Below are 27,055 nucleotides of genomic sequence, written 5' to 3' on the forward strand. Positions count from 1 at the left end.
TTAAGCATACAATGATTCCATGAGTGATATGCAAATTAGGTGCAAGAATGTTCATTTTTGGTCAAAAACTTATATCTCGAAAAGTATTTGGTCAATGAGTCTGAAACTTGGCGAGATGTTTCTGAAACTGTTATTCTGCAGATTTTCTTCAAAACATTTTGACAAAATTGGCCCTAGCGACCATGACCACGCCCTTTAGCAACAACCAAATGGCAGTATATTTTGGTCAAATAACATCTGGTAGGCAAGTGAGTAAACATTCAAAAAATGTATGCAAATACCCTAGCAACCATGACCACGCCCATAGCAACAGCCAAACGGTGGTGTATTTCACAAAGATAACAAGGTTTAATAGACAATTGAATAAACATTCAAAAAATGTATGTAAATTTGCATAGCAACAAGACCACGCCCATAGCAACAACCAAATGATCACGTATATTGCAAAGACAATATCAGAAATTCATACACAAGTGAACAAAAACATACACAAATGTATGCAAATATATCTAACAACATGACCACGCCCATAGCAACAGCCAAATGATAGCATTTATCGTAAAGACAGCAACATGGTTGGATAGGCAACTGGATAGTTATTCAGCAAATGAACACCTATTGTTAGCATGGACTAGCATATGGATAAACATTTTAAAAACTGTACAGTTATGCTACGTCATTAGTGGTATTTTTCCACTCGGTTTGACACCCCACCACACACACACACACACACACACACACACACGGTGAACTTTCAAAATGTACATGGTCAATAGTAGGAAAAATTAATGGCACATCTTGTCATGTTAGTTCTAAAAGTGTAGGAGAAAGTCACCCATTTCTTACTGGTAAAGTTTTACAAATGTTCAGTTACTACTATCTACAGAACCGTCCTTGAGCTATATATAGGGTTAGGTCTCGTGCAATGATACTACTTGATTGCTCCTGGGTATTCATAACTTTTGCTCTATTGCTGCAGCATGGTGAAATCATTGTGTGGTCCCTTGACAGTGGCAAACAAGTTTTATTCCCTACATCTAAAGCTCAACTCATAAAAGTTTTCTAGCCTTTTCCCCATTCTTTGTTACGTCATCATTTCTAATGCCAAGACTTGCATGTATGTTGATGAGACCTGATGTTGTATGTCCAAGAAATAGCATACTTTTTAGTCTTATGATTTCAAGACAGGGATGCTATCAAACAACACTACTGACACTGTGAAATAAATGACTGAAGACTCATTCATATAATGGTTTACCTGCATTTTATTAGCAAAATTTGTACACAGCATGTATGATGCACAGTGTTGTCGTTTATCATACAAAAAAAATCAACAAAATATTACAGAAACCAACGGAAGCCATTTGACATAGCAATGTGAGAATTCAACAAATGCATTATTTGCAACGAAATGACATGATCAATGAATACTTTTTTCAGAGGGGATACAAAATAACCCTATAAACACAGGAAGCCTACATGGAAAACATGATTCCTTTCGACATGATTGACTGAATAAAATGATTGTAATGAACTTTTATGAAAACTTCTCAAAATCATTGTAAAACTGCACCATTTATTTGAAACATAAAATTGCTGTCAGCTAAGTCACTATTGTCTTACTATAATGGTATTAAGTTTTGCACACCAAAGCACCAATAACTTTGTTTTAATAATGATAGTCAGTGCAAGTACATTTGTCATGAATGAAATTCAGCACCAGTATCAGGGTGAAAACTGGTCTTTTGACATCGGCAGTGTAAGGATGTTATCTATAATCTACATTATGTGGCCAGATTGACAATTTAAACAAATGAGTTACCTATACCATGTAGCTATCCCTCACATCTCTTAAGTTCTTTTCACCCTAAATTCCCAATTGTTAAAAAGTCACATGAAAAAAGTAAATATAAATACAAAAGCCTAAATGCGGCAGTGACCTAGTGTTTAAGAGGTAGAAGATGAAACCATCAGTTTCATGTATAGAGATTATTTGAAATATTAGAGGCCACTTTTGTCTCATAAGTTTGTTCTTGGCTATTTCATATTACTCAAAGTAAAGATTCTTGTTATGGGCTGTAATTTTCAAGTCACATCATAACTCATAAGTGATATAGGGGTATCAACTGTTCACTTCCATGTTCTTTGTTTGGATACAATAAATATATTTAAAGATCAATCCCCTCTTTACCCATCAGTATTACTCACACATTCTTACAGTAAAAAATATATCACGTGAATAGAAGATGACTTCTATAGGTAAGTAGCACTGATTGCCAATGGCAACACAAATCTAAAACTTTGAATACCAGTAACACTTTTGGATAAATACACTGACATGATTGAAAACATTTGATTAATGGTGTATGCATAAATACCACCTCAAAAGGATGCGATACATGACATGGGTAACTATGTCAACCCATCAAGTCAACAACTTTGTGTGTGTAAACATGACATCAAACAAAAAGATAGTACAGGAGTTTGTCCAAATTGATGATAACACAATGGAAGTTAACAACATTTCCAAAGTTAGAAACATTCTAAGCACATCAATCAACCTTAGTGCCTAGTTTGTACTTTCACTAGGGTGATAAGATGCAAATATTATAATGAAAACTGGTATATGAATGATATCAATGACTTTCCCTCGGGTGTAACAATGCAAGTATTATAATCAAACCTGGTATATGATAACAATAAACACAACCCTGTACTTATATTCACTTGAAAACTTGGACATGGAAAACAGTTTTATGACTAGAATGTTACAATGGAAGTAATTACATGGTGTGCTTACAAATTGCGTGTATTGAACAAAGGTGTAAAATCAAGAGTATTAATATGAAAAAAATAAAAGTTCAAAAATTACAAACCAGAAACAATCCAAATGTAAAAATTAAACACAAAGTCTTCAAGATGCATCCTGAGAAAAGAATAAATGATAAACCACTACCAACAAAAGTATTGTGAAAAATAAAGATACATTTGGCAAATGTAAGTTTTCTAGACTGCCAGCCGTTCCAGTTTTGCACATACTAATTTTACAGACTGCACATTATTCAAAGTACTAGGGAGACATGCCACATACATATTGTGTTCAAAAGCATACTTAGTTATTGTTTAAAAATTGCATAGTATCAATTCAAGGAGAGGCGTGTATGAAAATGGTCTGGTACTAATCACACTGTTTATTTGTAGTAAACATAAGGCTACAGAAGGAGAGATATGACAAATATAAATATAGCTTTTCCTGGCAGATTACATGATGCATTGTATAAATGTTACAAACAAATGAATACTGTGCAGTCTTTTCTTTGTTTTAGCAAAAATATGCATCATGCAAATCAGTGCACTCTATTTGGCACATAGCGTGGTGCTTCAAGGTGACATTTGCATATTAAGTTTTTTTCTTTCCTATGTTACTACATAGCACCATATATGGATTTGAGTAGCCTGAAAGAAAGATTGTCTGTAGAACAAATTTGTCTTCTTTGTGGTTTAGACGCCATCAATATTATTCATATTATTAGCAATTGAACCAATTCTGATGTCTGGTGGCATCAGTTTCACTTTATATACTTGTTGTGTGTGATATGGAAGATGGCCCAAGAAATATCAACTTTGTCTTTCAAATGATTTTCAAACTCCTCGGTCAACATTACTACATTGGTTTGTGACTTCATCACTGGCCCTTGTTTCCAATTAAAAAAATCTGCTTCTGGAGTTTTGCAACAGTAAAAAGAACAGTGTTTATAGTGCAAGCTGTGTCAATGTTTTCTTAGTATGGTATGTATTCAAACAAAGCCATGTTACTGTAATGCCACTGTCAAAAAAACTAGTCTGCCGAAAATCTGGTGTGTAAATAAGTCAATTTATGATATGCTGCTTCCATTCTCTCAGTGTTACTCTACTTCTCTTGATTTGTCACAAAAAGGAAAACAAAAAACCCTATCCAGCTTAAATATGATATAACATTAATATTTACACAAAATTTAACCATGATGCCAATAACTTATGTAAATCAAGTTAAGAATCTCTCTTTTATTTTTGTTTTCAACTCTGGACACAAAATATTCCTAAACTGGGAATACAAGATGTCCACTTTAATATTGGCAATCTTTGACCATCACATCCAGTTGCTCTTTAGTCAACCAGCAAATGTCCTTTTGTGCAGCTGACTTGACTTGATCAACCAGGTCATAGGTCATGTGAAGGTCAGGTCAGATTGTCTATAGATCTTGGACATGTAAATTTTTCAGTCATTTTTATTTGTATTTGTATTTGTTCTTAGTTTTTTTTTTAGTTGATCACTTTTCTCCTGCAATATGCAAGTTTAAAACGATCAGATTTAGCACTGCTAAAACACCTGCAACAAATGTACTGTAGCTTTGAAGATAAAGTTTGGATGTAAGGCATCGCCACATCAATATGTAATATTGCTACAGCACCCGAAACAGATGTCTACCATAATAATTAGAAAGTAGTCCATTTTGAATGAATTGTTCAATAACTTTGTTTCACTGAAGTCCCAGGGAGGTGTACAATCTTTCCTCACGTCTGGATCCATTGTACTGAAACCTACCATCAAATAATCCATAAACTTTAAACTAAATAGTTTTAGGAGGACTCTCTAGGCAGTGAGAGCTTGACGACGTCCTTCTACTGAGCTACACAATTTTATCAAACTCATTTTCAGTGAGTATCTATTATTTTTTTGTAAGTCTTTATAAAGTGGCTGATTGTGGATTTTTGTCATAAATATGAAATAACTTTGAATATTAAACTTTTTTTTGATTGTGGTATTAGATTGTTTCACGCTATACTGCTCAGTAAAAATTGACATACTAACAAAATGGTGATAATCTCAGCTTCAGTCCTAGATGGGAAACTAAGTTTCTTGAGTTATCTTCCTCACTATTTTCTTTTTGACCAGTGTAACAAGCATGTCTGAGTAATGGTCCAATAGTGTCAATGCTGATGATGTCTCCGTAGCAACATGATTGTTATTACTTGTAGTTTTTGTCAATGCTAGGGTAGTCTCTAGTTTGGTCAAATCTGTTGATGAGAATGCCTCCATTGTAGATTCCTTATTGGTCTGTTCAGTCTGCCATGGTTCAATACTGGATAGTGTTTCCTGCATTCTGTTGAAGGTTGTTGATAAGAGTGATAACATCTGTTGTTTCTCTTCCTCAGCTACACCTTGATTGAGAACCTACGGTAAAAAAAAAAAACAGGCAAAGGAACAGGCTTTGGTAAAAATGCCCTTCTCTGCAGTGTAAACTGATGAAACAATTCATCAACAGGGCAAGATGTACTTTGGGACAAAATATCATTGCAAAATGTTATTTGAAATTTTTTTTCTTAACTTTTCTTAGACTTAACCTCATCAAGTATAAGTTACTGAGAATCACACAGTCATGAAGTCATGTACTCAACAAAACCATGCAATTTACATACACTTACCTGTGAATGCATGTCTACAGCTTTGGAGAAGGCTGTCTGCAATTCTTCTGCTGTTTTACAACATTCATCCATTGTCAGTGAAGATGCACCTGTCAACAATATAGAGAAAATCAGTTATTTCATTCTGTCCTCTAAGTCTAGGACAATGCAGAATACATGTGCATGTATGTTAGGGTTAATAGTGAACAAAATCTATCATTGTACCATCAACTTCAACTTCAACAGACCAAAAAAAAAAGAGATTTTTATATGTAAGATATTAAAATGTCCATGCAGATTTGAAGCAAATTTTTACTCAGGGCAGATGTGAAGCCGTCAGAAGGGTCTAACTTATTGGAAAGCATACATAACTATACTCTACTACAGTAACTGTTATCATTAACACCATACATGTACAACAGATATAATTTTTTGACTGTTTCCTAACCAATCATACTGAACCTTGTGAAGCGCTTCACATAATTCCCAATACCCAAAGTCATTATGTACCAGGTTCACGATGCATGCATTGTTGAAATCTGAAGTTAGTAGAAAGTCGTACCTTGTTCTGCAGCTGAAGATTCTTCTGACAGCTGACTATCAGCAGTACTAATATCAGGCTCTACGGCCACACTCTCTGTTATAGTCTCCTCATCTGACACATTATCTTGTCTTTCTAACTCCCTCTCCATTACTAATGTAACATCTGATATCTCAGACTCCACCTCATCTTCCTTTTCAACTGGCGAAAGATCTGAATCCTCAATCTCTTCTTTTGTTATGACTTTCTCCTCTCTTGTTAAAAGGAGTTCTCCCCCACTAAAGGTGCTTCTCCTCTCCCAATTCCTCACTTCTTCTTTCTCTGCTTCACCAGAGTAGAAGTCTCTGTCTTCTCTGTCCTCTTTGAATGCTGTAGTACTAGGTGGGTCCTGTTTCCTTTCATTTCTCTCCCTTATATTGTCTTTACTATTCATAAGTTCTGACTGACTGTTCTCTTTTTCATCAACTTTCTTTTCCTCCTCATCAATACTTGGTTGAAGTTTGATGCCTTTCTTCATACTCTCTTCATTACGTCTATCCTCTACAAACTTACTTACAGTGGTGGGATCATTGATTGTCTGACTACGTCTGTCGGCTTCTTTTTTCGGTGTATTTGGTTGAAATCTTCTAGCTTTGCTATAAGTTCTTTGCCTTGGATCAGACATAGACCTTCTACTGGCAGTTTTAGTTTTAGTGATTGCAGCTGCTTGTGGTGGGGGCATGGCAAGCCTGTCTTCTGCTTCTTTGGACAGTTTTGGAGGATCAACATCCTCATTTTCTGGTGAAGGTAAATCTAATGATGCATGCGACCTAACACGACCTCTACGAGGAGAACTGGTGGATTTTGTAGACGTTTCAATAAGTTGTGCTTTCTTTGCAAGAGAGCTTTCAGTCTGTGCATAAAGAGACTTCCTTGGTCTTGAGGTTGTGGTAGTGGTGGTTGTTATAACAAGAACAGCTTCACTAGAAGTGTTTGCAGTATAATTAGAAGATTTACCGGTGGGTAACGCTGGTAGATGTCTTTCAGTTCTTGCTCTCCTTGCAGAACGACTTCTGGTCGTGGTAATCCTCTCTAAACCTTCCTGACTTCTTGCCCTTGATCGAATAGTCCCAGTATGGACAGGAGAATTATTCTCACTTTTGCTTTCAAAATATTTCCCTGAAAAATAGGCAATTTTTACATGAACATGAAAATTATTCTCAAAACTGTCATGTCAACACATGTGGATAACAAAATATGATTTACAACCTATAACAACAAAGTAAAGCATTTCCACTGTGTGCCACACTGTTCCTATCAGGTGTGAAATAATAACCAGTTCAATCATTTTATCATATAAGCCTAGTATGTGGCCTTTCCAATGTAGTCAATTGGTAAACATTATTACCAGCTGATGGAAGAGTCAACTGATTACATGGTGTCAAAGCCTTGATCATATTTTATAATTTAGCTCTAAAGTGTTTACATTTTAGAAAAACCACATACTGGGCTCATAATTACAGCAATCTATAATTGAAACTTATTGTACACTCTGTATGAATGCTAGAAATGATTGGTGGGTACTAGTGTGAAATACACCATATTCCACATATCAGAAAAAACAAAAGAATATATAGTTCCGCCACTAGGAGTGATGTTTATAAGAAGCATTTGATGTGAGTGGTGAGAACTATGAACTATGCTATAGCTTCCTAACCCAATGTTTGACAACAGAAGTTCACCATTCTCACCAGTCCAAAAACTTCTGTTAACCTCATATCAGACACACGATTTTTAGGAACTGATGAAATTGCAATATTTTGTTGACTACTGTACAACCATATGATTTCAGCCTTTATTCTTCCTCATTTGGGTCGACTTCTTATAACACTTCTTTTGAAAATGACTACAAGGTGGGTAACTGGAATATGGTGTATTGCTTTACTAAGTTGTTATGGGTCACACACGGCACAGCTGTGGTAACTATTATCAATGTATTGCTGGTCCTTCACCTGTTACACTAAGTAACAGTTTCAATTTATTAATTTCTAACTTACATGAGTAGTACTCATTTACAAGGCACTTTGCCCATGTTTGGCATAAAAGGACTTCATACAGATGTTTGGTTTGACAAATGATTGATGACAACATTACTGACTGATACTACAACAACCACAAGAAATGTGTTGTTTGATGATTATACATGTTTTAAGAGTCAATTGTCTCGATGAAATGCACTGAAAACAATCTGACATAACATCAACTGGAAAGAATCAACAAACACTGTGCACTGTGACGAATGGCTAAGACCTACTTGCATTCATTGCTAAAACTGATTAAACTTGGAACAAATTTCATGAGCCATAAATCATTTGTTTTGAGTTCAGTGTTCTGGAAAGATTCGTTTGCACTCATCCATCAGGGTTTATCAGTTAGTCTTTGAACTGACAGTATGACAGTTTTTGTTGATTTTCATTACTGAACTGTACTTAAACATGCTTAATCATCAAATAGTGACATCTTTCATGTAATCATTGCAGTATGTCCATCTTTATGACACTTCACTGCTGCACACATTGCAAATTCTCATTGTCTTGAAATGTCAAGATGTTCCTGTGAGGAAAATGTTATTTTGAACCTTTTAAGCCACTGATTATTCTAAAAAGACCAACAAATAGTAGACTTAAAAGGATAAAACAAACTGTATCTTGAACAGTACTGCTGAGGGTAAAGTTGATTCCAGATTCAAATACAGATCTCAGAAATTCAAAAGATCCTTGACCAAAATAATTGACAACACGAAGAACTGCAAAACTTTCACTTCAGCTTTAGACTGACTACTACACTTCACAAGGACAATACATAGCGTTTGCTCTGTTCACACAGCATCATCAGGTCAGTGTGTCACCAGACAGAAATATACAGACATATATGTGTAATGTTACATTTCAGGACTGACTTCAAATTCTATGCTTCTTTGTAATTGTCTAAGACAATCCTTGCAGGACTGGCTCTCAAATAGACATTAATCTGAAATAGACCACATCTGAATCTGGTGCCAACTTTACGCTCATTCATATATAAATCACCAAAGTGTGTGCATTTTATCAAAAAGGAAATTAGACATGTCTATTCTTCATTATCTTCTATAAAACTTCACAAGAACACGTCCAGTCCAGCACCTTGAAATAAATTGTACTATCAAAACTTGAATGTAAATGATATCACTTCTGATTCAATGGAAGTAGTTATCACCTTCTATAGCAATGACTTTTATTTTCGTTTTAGACTGATCTTTTCTGATAGCATGACAAATTCAAATCTTTGAGGCTATCTGACATGCCTGTTGGATTTGATGAGAGAAATTTCACTTGGTGTGTTACCAAAACAGGTTACAGACAAGCATTATTTGCTTAAAAACAAACAGCATTCAAAGGCATTAAGAGTGGCTATTATTTTTATTGATATGAGATTTCAGATGGCAAAAAGGCAAAGTCTGTAACTTGACGTTCTTTGGTGGTTACATTTGAAACATTTGTTTATGTTATTTCACCAACTATATTGAGTTGTGTCAAGGATAGTCTGTAAGGTACGCCATGATGGGGCGCCCTCAAACATCAGGCAACCCCTAGGAGGCCGGTGAGGGCGAAACGTCACGACGTATCTTACAGTCTATGTCAAGGATTGAAGGAACTAGTAGACTTTTAACCAGAAATTGGTACATGATGTACATTGATTGTCAATCTGACATTAACAATTTGAAAGAACTCCATTGCCTCTATTTCTAGGCCACTTTGTGCATACTACAAATGTATGACTGTAGTAAGAAATGGTTCACAGTTACAGACTATGCCACTTTCAGTGTAATCACATGGCTGACTTAGATGGTATTAGATACCACACGTGTTACGCTGTAAGAGAAATGGCTTTATCAGTAATTTAGTGACAAGAAAAAGATGAAGACCTTCAAGAAAAGACATTAAAGTAGTACTAGTAAGTAGATGCAAAATAATCAACAGATATTACAAATAAAGCATAACAGAATATACTACATAATGACACATGGATAAAAGAACTTTTGACTTATTTCTAGAAGGATGGTAAAAATGATGTGTGATTTAATGTACAAACTTTATGGAGAGTTTATATTTTGAGTTGAAAGTGAGGCTACTGTCATCATTCGTTAGATTTACATGTCAAGTGCATCTTCAAAATAGAAGAGGTAGGAATAGTATGGTATTTTTACACACAAAAACCACAAACTAATTTCTTTTTAAAGAAAGATATCACTGCCAAAATGTTGGGAAATAAAGAAACTGAGGTTTATCTACATTTCAGTCAATCTAAGTTGTAATTTACCCAGGAAAACAAGAATATAGTGAACATCATTACAAAACGTAACTTTTGGAAAGGTTTGGTAAAAACTGACAATTTAAGAAAAGTCTACTGAAAATTTGAAGGTATAATGTTTTTATGACAACCAACTTCATTCCTTCTTGTATCTCTCGTTGATACTTTTTATGGATTCAATACCATTAGAATTTATCTGCCCCATGTTCAAGTCAAAATATAAGACACAATGACATGCACTCATATAATATTCATAATATAAGAACTGTGCAAAATTTTCAATATCACCCACTTAATCATGATTTGATTCCTGTGAATTTGTCACATTACATCATCCAGTGTCATATAGAGAAATGAAAAGTGCTGGTATCATTAAAAAGTGGTTAGTAACTGGCATACAAGTCTAGACAGACACAGACACAGACACAGACACAGACACAGACACAGACACAGACACAGACACAGACACAGACAAACAACACAGACAAACAACACAGTATAAGTACACCACACACAATAAACCAAGCAAATTTCTCACACCTTACAATCTCAAACAACAGATTTACCTTTCCTTGTTGGTGTTAATTCAGAGGTAGAGGCAGTTTTTCTGAGGGGAAACGATCCAGTATCAGAAAGCAACCTGTGCCTGCGAGGCTTTGGTGATTTACTTTTTTCCTTAACTACGATATTTTCTTTATTTGCAATGTGCTTTGGCGGTGAAGCTTGCTTAGCGTCAGTGTTTTTACCCATTGCTGTACCTGTCCCATCAGATCCACTAGACATGCTGTCATTTTTTTCCAGTGTTACACATTCGGTTTTAACCATGCTTATGGTTTTGGTGGGTGATGGAAGAGTTCTTGGAATTCTTGCTTTAGGCTGTCCATTTTCACTTGATGCATCGCTAGACTGGGACGATAGTGATGATGAGGACTGTTGTTTAGTGACAGTCTCTCTCATTTTTGGGGCGTCTCCTATCGCAAACGTAGCTTTATTGCCAGTACCTTGTTCATTTCCATTCAGTACACCATCAGAGCTTGCACTCTTTAGATCTTTTTCTGCGAGCTGTTCATGCTTTGTAGAAACAGCTGGTTCTTGGATCCTAACAGTTTTGCCTTCGTTTGGTTTTGTTTCCTCATTACTATCATTGTCATCTTTGGCAGTTTCTATTACGATGTTTGGTTTTTCAATGATAGATGACTTCCTTCTTACATCTTTATAACCCAACTGCAAGAATAAAAGTATATGCAATGTGCTGTCTTGGTATTGTGGAAGAAATTTACAAACACAGTACATCTATCAATGTAGGTTTCCATACTTTATGAGTAGGTGTGACTCTCCTGATACACAGTTACTTTTATATTTGACTTGTACAAGTATGTCTTACATTGTGACACAATGTGTTTCCTTTGAGTAATTTACCCGGTGGAAAGTGACCCATTGTATTTGGTGCAAATATTGTTTCAAGTATCAAATGAGCAATTTTTAGCTCCAAAATACACACATTCACATACAGTAGTTGCAACAAAGTAGGAGAGAAGGGCATACAATACATATCATGAGTAAAAATCTTAATCATGGAAATTTCATTGTGAAAAACTCTTCAAAATGATATGGAAATAGAGTAAAGTAACAAACTAAAATGAATTACAGTATAATTTTGCTTTTTGAACTGACAAAATTCCAAAATATTCATATTTATGACTATAATAGTATCATCACTCATTCCTTTTTTTCACCATAAATCACATAATTTTTGCCTTTTACCTCTTCCAGTCGTTTTCTTGTATCATCTACAGCTTTTGCCATCTCTTCCTGTCTCTTCTTTAAGGTCTGAGAACAAGACAAAGAAAACAGTCAGCCAAAAATTCTCTGGTTCACTAAAAATCATAGACAATACACAAATGTGTGGTCTATCACTAAATATCTATATTAAGTTTTTTTTAACATTTTCATTCCATCAAAATGTTATTCAGCTATCTACGTGATTAAACATTGGTTGATTTTTATAAAATACATATAAATGTACACTGAGATTGCGATGACATGCTTTAAGAACAAGAGATTTAGTTGTGAATGAACACTGAATTTTCAAATATATGTTGAAATACATGGTTTGTAAATTGTAAGCACAGTCAAACAATGCTTCCTCACTCATGACACAACATGTATGGATAGATTTGACATGACTTACACCCTCCAACACATCCTCTGGTCTAATAATGCCTCCTCCTCCTCCTCCTGCGTTACTCAATGCAAGGTTCCTGAAAAGCATATAGTGAGAAACAATATTAGATATCACAGTACCATACCATGGTCAAGTATAGCTCTGGTAGTGCAGTCTAGATCATACTTTCTAGTGGAACTTCAGTATCATACCAGGTAGTAAGATTGCTGGTCTAAAATGATTTTCAAAAAGAATGCAAAACAGTACAGAAGGTCCTACTGGTTATGAGGGAAACACACCACTCAGGTATTATCACTTTCAGTATTTCCAATACAGTGGGACCGAGGATGGTGGACAGATTTATGTTTAAAGCATCAGATGACTTCCAGGCACCTATGACCGACCCCTCACGTGTCTGTAAGGTCAAGTTTTCTGAATAACGAGCTAATCTGTTGACAAAAACTGAAGTAAGTAGTTGAACATTTCAGGTAACATTTTTCAAGTTCGTGTTTGTGTTTGGATCAAATGCTTGACTATCGTATGACCAACACACACATGAATCTAATAGCCAGATAAAAGGCCCTATATGATAGCATACATAGCCAGTGGCAACCGTACACTTTGCATAGTCAATATTTTCAGGGCCTTACCTTAGATGATTTTGTTGTGACCTTGTTAGGAACCTTGTTGAAATACTGAGCCGACCACTCTGTATTTGTTGCATATATTCTTTACCCGCAACTTCTAAAGTATCAAGATTATTATCAAATTTCTCTTGTCCTGGTGCCTCTGAAAGACTTTCATAATTATGTTTTAGGAACTCGGTCTCTTTTTTATCATCCTCATCATCATCTGCTGCACCATCCTTTGCCTGTTCTTCTGTTGGAGTGTCTACCATTTCTTCATCATCTTCTTCCGAGTTGTCGTGGCTTGGAGATTCAGTGCCTGAAATAAATGCGTTTAATACTGTGTTACGATGTGTTGTATTTTGTTGTGTTGCGTTGTGTTATTATGTGTTGGGTTGGGTTGGGTTGTGTGTATTGTGTTGTGTTGTGTTACTATGTGTTGGGTTGTGTTGTGTTGCATTGCATTGTGTTACTATGTGTTGTGTTGTGTTGGGTTGTGTTGTATTGTGTTGCGTTGTGTTACTATGTGTTGGGTTGGGTTGGGTTGGGTTGGGTTGGGTAGTGTTGTGTTGTGTTGCATTGCGTTGTGTTACTATTTGTTGGGTTGTGTTGCATTACGTTGTGTTACTATGGGTTGTGTTGTGTTGTGTTGTGTTGTGTTGTGTTGTGTTGTGTTGTGTTGTATTGTATTGTGTAGTGTTGTGTTGTGTTGTGTTGTGTTGCATTGTGTTGTGTTGTGTTGTGTTCCTAGGATTGTTTTGTCAAAGTTTGATGGAAGTATTTTCACAGCATATAAAAAGTTTATAAACTCAATTTGTGTCACGGTAATGCCCCTCCCTGCTGCTACAATTTTATGCTATATTTCATTTATTTTGCCCATTGAAAATAGATTCAAATCTTTTGACTGGAACACAGTTCAATTACATCACTGATGAGTAATGTGCACACTAGTTTGAGGTCCATCATGTAAAAAGTACTGAATTAGGTACAGACCTGCTCACTTTGATTTGTCAATAAATTGAATTTTGCTAGTGGGCACTACATGATCAGATATGTTTTACTAAGAACAAGAACAAGTCACAATAATCAAAAATATTTTAAGCTAAGGAAGACGGGAAACTTTGCTGATTGTTCAACTTGTTCTCAATTATACCTTTACTTCCTGGTGGCAAATTATCAATACTCCACATTCTTTTCCCTTTGCCATCACTAAAAGAAGCCAATTTATTGACCAGTACTCATTCTTGGGGTTTATGAAAAGTAACTGTAAGATCTTGAAATCAAATGTTGACTTATTACAGGCTCTTCTTACATCTATGACTGCACATTTTATATGGATGACAAGTGTACTTTACTACAAAATACGTTATTTCTCACCTGTTTTGTCACTTTCTGTACTATCTATACTAAACTTCCTGTCTAGATTGGCTGATGCCGACATCTTCCTCCATTTCTGTGCATACTTCTTCACAGTACTCATACTGTCATTGACACAGTACCTCGGACTACACAGTAAACACAAAACAAAGACTTCTAGATTATGAACCAAAATAGAATGTACATAGAGATGCAGAACTGCTTTTGTAGGTTTACAAATGGTGACACTATATATTCTGCTGCGGCAATACATGCATTGATGACCATAAAGTTAAACAACAAAACCTTTTTTTTTTCTCAGCAACAATTAATTGGTTAACTTTAAACTCAAGGCACAAGAACAGTAAGAAGTCTCAATGTCTATCTTGTGTTGTCTACTTACCTATCTGAATTTGCATCATCTTCTTCTGTGGTGGGTGGATATATAATCACTTCTTTGTCATCAGTGTCTTCATCTTTATCTTCAGATTCATCTTCCATACTTTCCATCTTCATAAATTCTTCAGCTATTTCTCTGTCAGGTGTACTAGGACTGTCCAAACTATCACTTGGGACTAATACTTTACCCAAACCAAGATCTTTTGGTCGTTCAGCCAATGAAGAACTGATACTGCCCCTTGATCTTCTAACTGTGTCTTTTACATCCTACAATGCAGTAGAAAGGTTTAAGTTAGGTTTTGAAATCATCGGCAATGGTTAAATGTCTTTTTATAGTCTTTTATAAGTATGAACTATCGGAACAAACAAAAGAGCCAACCAACAGGATTCAAAACAATATTCTATCATGTTTTGACAAAAAATTAGAGTGCTTCATTTTTTATTTCTTTCAATCTTATTTTGTCATACATTCATATCGATTAAAGTGGCCATATGGATGAGAATTTGGTATTTATTTTGGATTTTTATTTGATAAAACAACTTCACTATGTTTTTCTACTTGAAAAAATAATGCGAATGAACATATACCAAGTCCATGATCATAACTCAATACATTGCAAAAAGATGCAGAAAGTGCAAAAAGTTTGTTATTGTACGTACAATAACAAACAATTTACACATTGTTTAATGTTTTGCCGTTTATTGAGATGTGAACATGGACTTGATATATGTTATTTCACATTGTTTTTTCAAGTAGAAAAACATAGTGAAGCAGTTTTATCATTTAAAAATCCAAAATAAATACCAAATTCTCATCCATATGGCCACTTTAATAAGATCACTTACATAGAAGTTTGACTATCTACTGTGAAAACAAAACCATCATATAGATCATAACAGACGACATTTCATCAAAATCAAATCTCTACTCTACCTCTTCTGACGCTTCCTCCTCTTCCAGTTTCTGTAGTCGGACAGCAGCTGGCAAGAACTCATCATCATCGTCTAAACTATCATACTCAACTTCATCTTCATCATCCAGGACTGTACTATCACCCTGAAGAGAGATGAAATAATGAAATAAGAAATACAACAACATAAACAAGATTACTGACACTTTGGTATAATGAATTTAAAACACACTTTGCACAGTAACTGAATAATTACAATCAACGTTTTTCTACAAGTAATGAATTTAAGATTTTTTTAAAGTTTACTCAAAAACATACATATTCAGTTCTAGCAGGCTCGTTCTAGACTCTGTATGATGAAATGAATAACAAAAGGATGATATCAATACACATGTACTGTACATGAAAATCATTAATTATGCTCTTTGCATAATCAACTTAAGGAAGTCATGTATGTGTGTGTGTGTGTGTGTGTGTGTGTGTGTGTGTGTGTTACCTTTTCAACAAATCAACAAGCAAAACAGACATGATATCCAATCTACCTACTTACTTACTTAGTCCTAATAACCAGATGATTATGTAAAACTTGTATTCCTTGTATTTTGGGTCAATGGCCTTTGGCTAAAATACAGTGACTATATAATAGCCAGATGTTATCCATTATAAATATCAGAATTAGAAGTGCATACATGTACATACCTCTTTCTTTTTCCTACCTAGAATACTGTCCATACGTGTTTCCTAGAAGTAACATTCAAAGACATAAAAGTCAAGCACGATCTCAAACAATATCTGAACAAAAGGTACAACAAAATCAATTTTCATGAAGAAACCTTTACAAACCCCTTGAATTCATGTTTTAAATTCTTTTATCAAATTTACCAATATAATAATCGTGCGTACACATGAAACAAATTCAAACTCACATCAAACAAATTCAGGAGAGAAGTGTTGCAGTGCATTGATATAGAGAAGAGAACATCCTTTTCCCCACAGGTTTCCAAGCATAATAATGTGCAACCTTTTCACCAACACATTCAAAATGGTGATAATTTCCTTAACACAAAAGTAACCAAGTACCCTTGATAGCCATTCAAAATAGGCAAATTCCTTTAACCCCTTATTTTTAAAAACTCAACCACCAAAAACTAACCAATTCTTCCTTTCCATGCCATGCCATGCCATGCCATGCAAAGCACAATCACCGTACTGTAGCTCATGCATATCATCTACATCCAACAGGCTATTATCAATTTTGAAACTGTTCAAATTATGTCATCATTCTGGTTTAACTTTCCTGATTTAAAATCAACATCTTAGCAAAAACTTTATTTATCATGCTAGAAAGCTGTTAAAATCTTGGCAGATATTACATTTGCTCTTTTTTTTTAAGCACATGCCAACGTGTAAGCAGATGATTGAATACTGCCATGAAAAGCCTGAAATGCGGTTTGGTGACTTCCAAAATTTACAAAACGCAGAATTTGAAATGTATTTGTGTTTGTCCTTAGGTGTATCTTTCCACATATTTAAGTTGACCCAAGTCAAAATACATTGTATGTAGAGAATACCACAGTACTATAAGTACCATTTAGTAATGAGAGATAAGGAAGACTGGATTTGACTTACCAGATAGTTAGCAACTGTTACAGTTAATTACACAACAATGCATCATTCTCAAAAGAGGGCAAGATGTCGATGATATGTGATTAGAAGTTGGAAGCCAAACTATGCAGTGCCTCAAATAGGTGTAATATGGCTTGCAAAAACACACACAGAGATACAACTGAAACATTACTTACTTCATGTAACATGTATAGGTGAAATTGGCTTACTTGTTCTGAAAGAGCATCCGGTTCTACAGTCAGTCTCCTACGATCTGAACATAACGCAAGGTATGGTCAGCTAAATGGACAATAACATTTCTAGCTTATGTCATTTCCCCAATATATTTCTTTGTTCAGCCAAGGAAAATACAAGTGACCTAAGGGGCTTTGTCACTACAAGTCACCAAATGAGTAGTGACAACCCTTAGGTCATGAGTAATAATTTCCAGCTGAATAAAGAAATATATTAGAGAATAAGATAATCATACCAGCACCAGTAATATCAAAGAAAATATCAGGGAAAGTAATGGCAATTTTGAATGTTTTGACTCATATTTCGAACACAGCAGAACAAGTGATGTAGACACATGCTGCCGTGACATAAATGACCAGCATATACAGTCCATATTTTTTTGTTCAACTTGACTTGTGCATGGTATAATAAGCTATATCTATTGCCATGACTGATAGATTTATCATTGTAATGACTGGGGCAGACAAAACATTTATTCAAATAGTGAAACAATAGAGAAAGGCCAAGGGTGACAGAAAGAGTACAACATATGTACAGTTACTGGGATGACCGAATGGAGACAGGCAAGGTGATTTTAATATTTATATAGCACACATATTAAAGGGGAAAAAAAAGAAGGAATATTTGACTGTTATGTCCATTTAAAAAGAAACCATTATGTAAAGTGTTCACTTTTTCCTAGAGAATTGTTTGCAATAACTTTATTCTTCTATGAGCTTCTCCCTCTTTGTGATCATAATTAAAAGACCACACAATATGATGTAAAAAAATAGAAGTAATGAAATTTGAACACATCAAAAGCATATTAACTGTTACCAAGGTGACATCAGCAACACTGCAAAACACACAGGAAGAGAGTCTGAAATGGACTAAAGCCACATACAAATGTTATGAAAGAGTATTGAGTATGCAAGTACAGGATATACATGTATAGGGAATACATTGTTATACAGGGTACACATTTATTGTAGCTAGCAGTATGACTAACAACATTGACGAGAGATAACATGACTTAGTTTCAGTACAGAACAAGACTGTAATAGCAGAATGCAATGTTGATATATCGTTTCACTTACCCATACACTCTGCTAATCTTAACTGAATGGCACCGTTGTCCTCCCACTCAGATTTCACCTTAAATCCTCTGTCATCGACCCTCTGAGCCCATCGTCCTCTGGGCTGGGACGGACTGCTGTATGTATGAGGACTGGCAACCTGCTCACCTGATACCTGCGGCACACAAATACAATATTATACATCATGAAAAAATGGCAATTAAAAATGAATAATTACTTGTATTAATTAATCAAATTCGATTTAATGTGTATCATTAGCAAACTAAGCAACCATCAACTTTGTACTTAATTTGAAACAGAACATTAAATTTGACAATACATCCTCACTTTCTGAATACTTGATTTGAAACAGAACATTGAATTTGAGAGTACTGTCTCACTTTCTTCCACATTCTTTTTAAAAGGACAACACTCGTAGCTGCAATTAGCAAACATTACAAGACGTGTACATCACAAATCACAAAGGCTGCTGCGTAATCTGATATGAAGTCAACAAGTGAAAATGTTTACTTACCTGTTTCTTTGCCCACGATGGTAGCTGTCCAACACTGAATCGATAGTCTGGGGCTTCAGCTGTACCTATGGAGAATATAGCAAAGTTTGGATCAAAAGGTTGCACTTTGGTGAAAAATCTAGTTACACATTCAGAACATCACTATTGCTAAATAGCTAACAAACAAATTTGTGGTCAGACATTTGATCTTGAGCTTGACATCAAGAACTCACCAACATTGACCCTTTGTTTCTCAAGTGTTCTTCCTGACTCTTGATATGTGGTAGGCTGTAACAGGGATTCCCTAGCTGGTCCAAACCTTCCACCCAATAATTCGTCTAGTGGATTCACGCTACCATCTATGGTAGTCAAACCAGATCCAGCATCAGATGTCTGCTTTGTATGTATGACCCTGGGAACAGCTGTGTAAGTACCTCTCCTGGAACTACAAATGCCAACAAAAGCTGGTCATATAACAGTAGCCTTTTGAATAAATGGCATTGAGGTTTGGAAAAACATGATAAAGTTCAATATCAAGTTGCTAAAAGTTGCTGTAAAAATGTGTCAAGTGAGGCAATTTATCTCAAGCCACCTATGGCTCTAATGTCACATGCGTTTGTAAACGAAGTAACTGACACAATAATATTCAAATTTACCATGTACATGTACAAGACTAAATCAAAATTGCCAAGATATACTGAAAGTGTGTACATTCCCCTACTTCCAATCCTCACCATATTTACATCTTCAATGTGGTTAATTTCATTTTCTATCACTAATACAATGTACAAAGCACTGCTCCTTACCTTAATCTGGAATGTGCTGGCTGTTGCTTTTGTGCTGTTCCCATCTCAGCAAGCCGTTCTTTCATATTTTGAGTGAACATGATAGGTAACTTCCACACAAATATACAACTGAAATAAACAATACACCTCAATCCTTTTAGTATTAACTATATACACTCATAGGATCAAAGGACCCTGTCACACTTCCATCGTTTGAAACTGAGTGTGTTCTGAAAACAGAATCACTTTGAGATTGAAGAATATATCATCGGACTCGTGTGTAAAAACATGGTTCACCGTCAGTAGGATTTTTGTCATCTTAAAATAGTTTCAATAGTTTAAGGCATACCACAAGCCACTCCAGGGAAAGGTTACTGCTGTCTACAGTGCTGTGATCAATAGCCTTCATTCAAGCATTGTGTGTATTGATATAGAGGTGAATAATAGATTAGGGTGGATCAACCCTAAACTTTTTGTAAAATTCAGATGTTAAAGACCCATACACTTTATGTAAATATGTACACTGTTGACTATTTGGAAGAAGGCTGGAGATTCATGTAATAAACCTCTTCTGCAATGTTAAGTTTTGATATTTCTTGTTCTGAAGTGTTGGTGTTAGTGTTTAAATTTGAATGAACTTCACATGTATGAAATATATGAAGTTTAATTTATTGAAATCATTTGAAAGTAGGGATATTCATATACCAAATTCGTTTGTAATAGGGACATTTATCCTTTCATGGCTTACTCAAGGAGGTTGAACCCACGAGTCAAATTATGATTGTCAAAGCAGATTAAAAGGGTAGTTGACATTGAAAGCATAGAAATCAAACACAAAGAAGGGATTTCATGAATAGCTGTGTACATAAAGACAACATTGCCAAGTATGGTTACTCAATGGAAACTGACTCCCTAGTCCACTTTTGTACTGGGGGGTTGCACACCTATAATATATTATACACTACATAGACAGATTTCATGCCAGAGGGGTTACACACCAATCATAAATGATACAGTCATCGAAAGATTTTGATATCAGGTCAAACTTCTGGAAAAATTAAGAGATTTATATTCAACTTACCCATCTCCTGATACAGACACCACATGTTTTAAGTCTGGAGAAAACTTAAGACCCGTTACCAGTTCTGCAATTAAAAGAATTAATTCAATACAACGAACCTCATGCAAAGTAAGAAACTAAAATACATTTTTTTTAAATCCAAATTTCCCTCACTGTAGTCATAAAAGTCACACATTTTGTGATGTACAAATACAGTGACTAACATTCAACATGGTCATTATTTTCTGTAAATGGGTTTTCTAGCCAAGCTTTCCTTTTCACCATAAACATCTTAGACAGGAGAAGTATCAGCAAAGCCAAAACAACTACACACATATCATAATCAGTTTGCTCCTGACAACATACAGTGACTTTGAATTGAGTCAAGACAAAATTTGCATGTTTAGAAACTCACTGTATTTCTTTTGGGTCTTGGGTTAATGCTATAAATTATGTGTCTTTACTTACCAGAATGGCCAAACATGGTAGCAACACATTCACCTGCATAGAAATCATACACAGATAGTGTCTTGTCTGAACAGCTGGTAGCAGCATACACACCAGATGGATCGACCTCTACACGAATCAGTGTACCATCATCACTCAGTGAACCTTTGTAAGCTTTCTTCTGTTTGCCGCTCCTGATGTTGTATATCCTGAATAGAATAGTAGAAGTAGAAACATTTCAAATAACAATATTTTAACAAGTTGATATGGTGTGTGGAAGTATTGGAAATATGAGATGGAGAGAGAGCTATTGGTATTGGTCAGTTATCTGCTGTGTATTGCAGATATGGGGGGGGGGGGGAGAAAACAAAGTAAATCAATAACTTAACCACATGAGGGCATACATCACAAGTACAACTGCTGGAGAACATTTTCAAACATGCACATTTTTCCTATTGTTATATTGGACTCATGGAAAAAGCCCCACCCTAACCCCCACTAGATAGATAGAAAAAAAATTTCAGCATTACCTAAGGTTTCTGTCTTGACATGCAACCACTACATTTTTCTTGGCGGCATCTAACGCCATGTCATATAGGGTGGTTTTACCATTCACATGATGATTACGCAGGAACTGCCTGTCTGGACCCTGTCACACAAAACAAGATAACACAATGAGACATTATTTTAAAGTTTATTGAAAACTTGCAAATATTCAGGGGCACAACACTGTCTACAGGTTTTATGGACTACAATGATAGAAATTAAATGAACAGGGGATTATTGATCCAGTCTATTCAGAGTTATTATGTAACTGCATTAATACATGTAACAATAATACCAGCAGTCAGGAATATAGTTTGGAATTATATTATAACATACCCTTGTTGCTGTTCTGAACATGATTGATTTATCAGCTCCACAGCTGATCATATGAAGTTCATCATTCTGACCTATGAAACAAAAAAACACAATGTCATGACAAACGAATTTGTGATATTCAAAGACACGTCAAAGCACGTTACTCTTATACTAGAAATTGTGAAATTTCTAATTGTATGGTATTTTAAGGCTAGGTTAAAAATATTGGTGAACTCATGGTTAAGGCAGGCTGATAAGCCCAGACCGATATTATTATCGTCTAATGGTGTGGTGGTCTGGATTAACTTTCCTACTCAAGGTACTTTCGTTTCTTATAATAGAACAGTCACACAGATTGACGGCTAGGGCTGGACAGGTATCTTCTTTACATGTGAAGTCTTGCATATCAGCTACAAATCATTTTCTACTGCATAACTGACCAGTATAATGCAGAAGGTAACTGATGAACAGATATGATCTTGGCATATCAAAGAAATGTTTGATATTATTAAACACCACTGTACTGACCTGTAAATTTGACTGATGTTATGGAGGAAGAATGATCATCCAGAGTTTGCAGTAATGAGAAATCTTCTTGTATATTGAAGATGTGTATAAGCCTGTCTCTACTGGCTGATGCAAGTAGTTTGCTGCCTGTGTGACAAGAAATATTATAGAACAATGTCAAAAACTAAACTTTGACACAAAATTAGACATTCAAACAAGCACACAACATAATTTGATAAGCTGGGAGTTTTCAAATTGCAAATCTTGTTCATTCTGCGACAAATGGTGCTGTTTATCAGTATCATTAACATTAATGAAACTCACCTGATTCTGGTTTGGAATATTCCAGACATAACACTTCTGCGTCGTGGGCTTCAATCTTCAGTATCTCATCGTTGAAATGGAAGTCATAGATATGTACATTGCCAGACCTGTCACCTGCTGCCAACTGCTGTCCATTGGGGCTGATGCAAAGACACCGAACTCCTTTCTTGTCCTCACTGGATGTGGGATCTGCCTTGTCAGTGCCACTAACTGTCAGTTTTGGGGGGTTCAAAGCAAGGGGAGAGAAAAACAAGAAGCCATGCAGTAATACCATGCAATCAACATGCAAAGAGCTGCCACTTTGAACTCGGCACAACTTGCTGTTAGCTTTTTGGTGATAATCCATGGAATGACCAGGGTCTATAGGTGTAAGCTCCACCACATATTTGGCAACCCTTCCCCATGACATGCCTCCTCATTATTTGGTTAGGACCACCACAAATACTGTGTAGACATACAAATACCTCAAAAGCCCCGGCATAAGCTGTGGGGGGTGGATTAGCTAAAGTTAGCAGTAGCTTCAAATAAACTAAATCATGGTGAACATAACCATCTGCAACTGCCTGGCAACTGTGTTTACTTACAGCCATGTCTTTTCTTTGCTCTCCTTATGTAAACCCTTATGAGCTTAGGCATACAATAAAGCTCCAAGTACCTGCAACTTTTCACTACTTTTCATAAATTTAACCCATTGAAAAATTGCAAAACTTTTGATACTGGAAATTGTTGAATCCTCTTAATTAACTGAACAACATGACTGTTATCATTGATGGTGTCATGTACACTGGCTTGATGTCTGTGTGTAATCAGTACAAGTAAACAATCCAGAAAATATCCTCATTTTTCAATAAAATGTAAATTTATGGCCCTTGAGATGCTCATATAGTTTAATAGCTAGGTAATAACACATGCTTCAGCAAGTACAAAATAAATATGAACAAAATTATGAAAACGATATTTCAAGTTACAGCTACTGGGGGCTTTCATTTTCTCTAAGTTAATGATTACATACAAGGACTACAGAACAAGTATTTCTATATGACTTCCCCTTGATATGAAATGTGGCAACCAGTACAAAACAATATAGTCATTCCATGTACAGTTCAATATCACTTTTGAGTATGGGTATGCCCAAGTTCCTAGAACTTCACTGCAGTAAATATCAGTATTTTAGAAACGCACCGCAAGCTGTGGATTATTGCATGATGCCACATGAACCTTTCTCCTCCAGAGCTTTTAGCAATGGTCCTTATCACACAGCTAAATTTGCTTCACAAAACATACAAAAATGCTATTATATGCTAAATACAATAAAGTTTAAAAACTTACATGCGGAATCTTTATCTTCACAGAGACTACTACAGTCTCCATCAACATAAATGATGTTCAATAACTCCTAAAAGCAAAAGAAAGGTGTACATTTGTGAAGACTGCTCCAAGTAGAGTTGACATAAAAAAAAAAACTGGAAATATACAATCATATTAATTGCAGGTGTACCTTTTATGAGTAATTCTGAAAAGTCCTTCCGAGCGGAGTATTTGTGTATAGACCATGTGAAATCTTTGGCATTACCTAACTCAGACATGTATACATATGTTGCAACAAAGTACTCATATTCCAACTGGTGCACCAAATGAATGCCATTATGTGTAACATCAACAGTCCCAGGAAGACATAAATGACATAATATTATCCATTGTTACATATGTACCAGAGATTACTTGCACTAGGGCATATGTATACTAATGATAGTTGTATTTGCACTGTAGTGCAATACTGAAAACATTATCCCATACCTGCATGCAAATGATATACAAATAAGGGCATGATCGTTCATTGAAAACGAAAGTGCATGATAGCAGAGAACACTGTAAGCACTTGTGCAAATACCTCAACTATGCCACATTTACACTCACACATCATGGGGTTCTGTTATATCCTTCAGGAAGACAAGAACATTATGTTACACAATCAATTCCAGGGGCACACACACAGCAAATTAATTTATTCAATACTCACATTACTGAAAATATTTCTCTTGATATTACTATCATTGGATGACGATGAATCCATATTCCACACTCGAATAGTATTATCTGAAGAACATGTGATGAACGAGTCTGGTGGAAGCAAGGATTTATTGCCATCTGGAATGTTTGGATAAAATTCTACACCCCATACAGGTGCACTATGGTACAAAAATGACCAGGATTTTCCAATCTTCTTGATATCACGGACATCCCATACATAGAAACTGTGGTCATTATATACTGCAGTTAGCTGTAGGACAAATCAATAATGAGGATTAGGGGTTAGGGGTTATACACTTGAAAAAACATTTCAAACTCTAATTAACAGCTTCAACTATTTCCACTATAACACTAAATGCTGGTATGAATCACTGAAACATGAAAATATGTAGGCCCTTGATGACTCTAGAGTGATAAATCACAAGACATTAAACATTTTAGACCCCTCCAGCAAAGGTATGAGTTATTGGTCTAAAATCAATTTTACCATTCCATGCAATCACAATTCCAATTTGACAGTTCACCAAACACACACTACAAACTCCTGCTAAAAAGACTAAGTTTCTGATTTCATAATTTCTCAAGATATAAAAATAACAATATAAAATCTAGACACCATATGTAAGACAATTTAATAAGATTACTTACCCTGTTATTTTTATCATCTAAAGTAATGGCAACAGTGTCTGGATATATGGCATTATCACGAGTACTGACCAAATGACTGTAATTTAATTTGTATAAAAAAAATGAAGTATTAAAGAATAAAGTTGAAAACTTTATAGTTAAAGAGCTAACTTAATTGTTAAAATAGCCATAAGGATTACAATAGGCTAGTGCCAAAAATCAAGTGAAACACTATAAACAAAGTAAACTGTACTTGATTACATCAACCTTTGAGGGCGCCCTCCTTTAATGGCCGATAGAATCCTCAGTTCATGATGCAACATAACTTATATTTGATAGACAATACAACGTAATCAATTACAAATTTGAAGGATCAAATTTGAAGGATCAAATTTACCTTGGGTCCATACTGGCAGCTACATTAACTCCTAAGAAATGTGGTCTTGGAAGAGATCCAATGTAATGTAATGTGTCAGCACTGAAGATTCGTACAGTGCCATTGGCACAGCCAACAAATATTGAACTCTCACTCACTGTAATGCAGTATGCTTCTGTTGTCTGAAAACAAAGAATCATCAAAATCAGATACATTGATGCAGAAGTCACAAAAGTTGTGAAATTTGTCATCAAGTTAGTTTTTGCATTGTGATTTGCATATAGTTATGATGCAGTTATTTGCATATAGTTATGATGCACTTATGAAACCAATGTAATTGCAAACTTCTTTCTCTGAACTGTTTTCACATGTCATTCACACTGATTAAATCCAGCGTGACCTTTATTTCAACTCACCCTAAGTTCTACCCATTTGTCCAGTAATCGCTTGTCGTCAAACTCGCACAGTAATCCGGACTTTGTAATACAAAATGTCTTCTCTTTGTTAGCACCTTTGCCACAGGCAACATCGCAAAAGAAATTGTTCCTTTGTTCACCCAGAATGCCAGACCTTCCATGAAGGGGGACTGCTTCTCTTGACTGTAACAGATGAGAAAGCTTATTATACACTGCTTTTGACAATGACGAATTTTAAGCAGACTAAACTTTCAATTAACCTATTGTTAAGCCTTTCTTCACAGAATAACTGGAAAGTAGTTTTAGAAAACAGTTGTATAGCCTTTGAAAACTGATGTTGTAAGTTATATTCATTTACAAGGACACGGATAACCAATGAATCAAGTCAATGGCCAATGAACATCAAACTGATATATATATA

General features: G+C 35.4%; 1 protein-coding gene across 1 annotated transcript in view; it reads right to left on the reverse strand.

Annotated features, from left to right (window-relative positions):
- Positions 1–1,236: 1,236 nt before the first annotated feature.
- The window catches only part of LOC144445426 (uncharacterized), a 46,514-nt gene continuing 20,695 nt past the window's right edge, over positions 1,237–27,055 (reverse strand). The window contains exons 8-34 of the mRNA XM_078134967.1: positions 26,635–26,817; positions 26,240–26,400; positions 25,864–25,939; positions 25,205–25,465; positions 24,514–24,580; positions 23,185–23,394; positions 22,882–23,007; positions 22,375–22,445; positions 22,023–22,141; positions 21,514–21,701; positions 21,067–21,130; positions 20,007–20,114; positions 19,434–19,645; positions 19,222–19,286; positions 18,708–18,861; positions 17,607–17,650; positions 16,471–16,512; positions 15,795–15,917; positions 14,865–15,127; positions 14,483–14,610; positions 13,130–13,424; positions 12,507–12,576; positions 12,080–12,145; positions 11,074–11,539; positions 6,008–7,144; positions 5,467–5,555; positions 1,237–5,215 (exon numbers count right to left, since the gene is read on the reverse strand). Of these exons, the coding sequence (XP_077991093.1) occupies positions 4,892–5,215; positions 5,467–5,555; positions 6,008–7,144; positions 11,074–11,539; positions 12,080–12,145; positions 12,507–12,576; positions 13,130–13,424; positions 14,483–14,610; positions 14,865–15,127; positions 15,795–15,917; positions 16,471–16,512; positions 17,607–17,650; positions 18,708–18,861; positions 19,222–19,286; positions 19,434–19,645; positions 20,007–20,114; positions 21,067–21,130; positions 21,514–21,701; positions 22,023–22,141; positions 22,375–22,445; positions 22,882–23,007; positions 23,185–23,394; positions 24,514–24,580; positions 25,205–25,465; positions 25,864–25,939; positions 26,240–26,400; positions 26,635–26,817 (5,112 nt within the window). The 3' untranslated portion in view covers positions 1,237–4,891. The remainder of the gene's footprint in view (positions 5,216–5,466; positions 5,556–6,007; positions 7,145–11,073; positions 11,540–12,079; positions 12,146–12,506; positions 12,577–13,129; positions 13,425–14,482; positions 14,611–14,864; positions 15,128–15,794; positions 15,918–16,470; positions 16,513–17,606; positions 17,651–18,707; positions 18,862–19,221; positions 19,287–19,433; positions 19,646–20,006; positions 20,115–21,066; positions 21,131–21,513; positions 21,702–22,022; positions 22,142–22,374; positions 22,446–22,881; positions 23,008–23,184; positions 23,395–24,513; positions 24,581–25,204; positions 25,466–25,863; positions 25,940–26,239; positions 26,401–26,634; positions 26,818–27,055) is intronic.

This window comes from Glandiceps talaboti, chromosome 2 (assembly GCF_964340395.1).
Source record: "Glandiceps talaboti chromosome 2, keGlaTala1.1, whole genome shotgun sequence".
NCBI classification, from domain to species: Eukaryota; Metazoa; Hemichordata; class Enteropneusta; family Spengelidae; genus Glandiceps; species Glandiceps talaboti.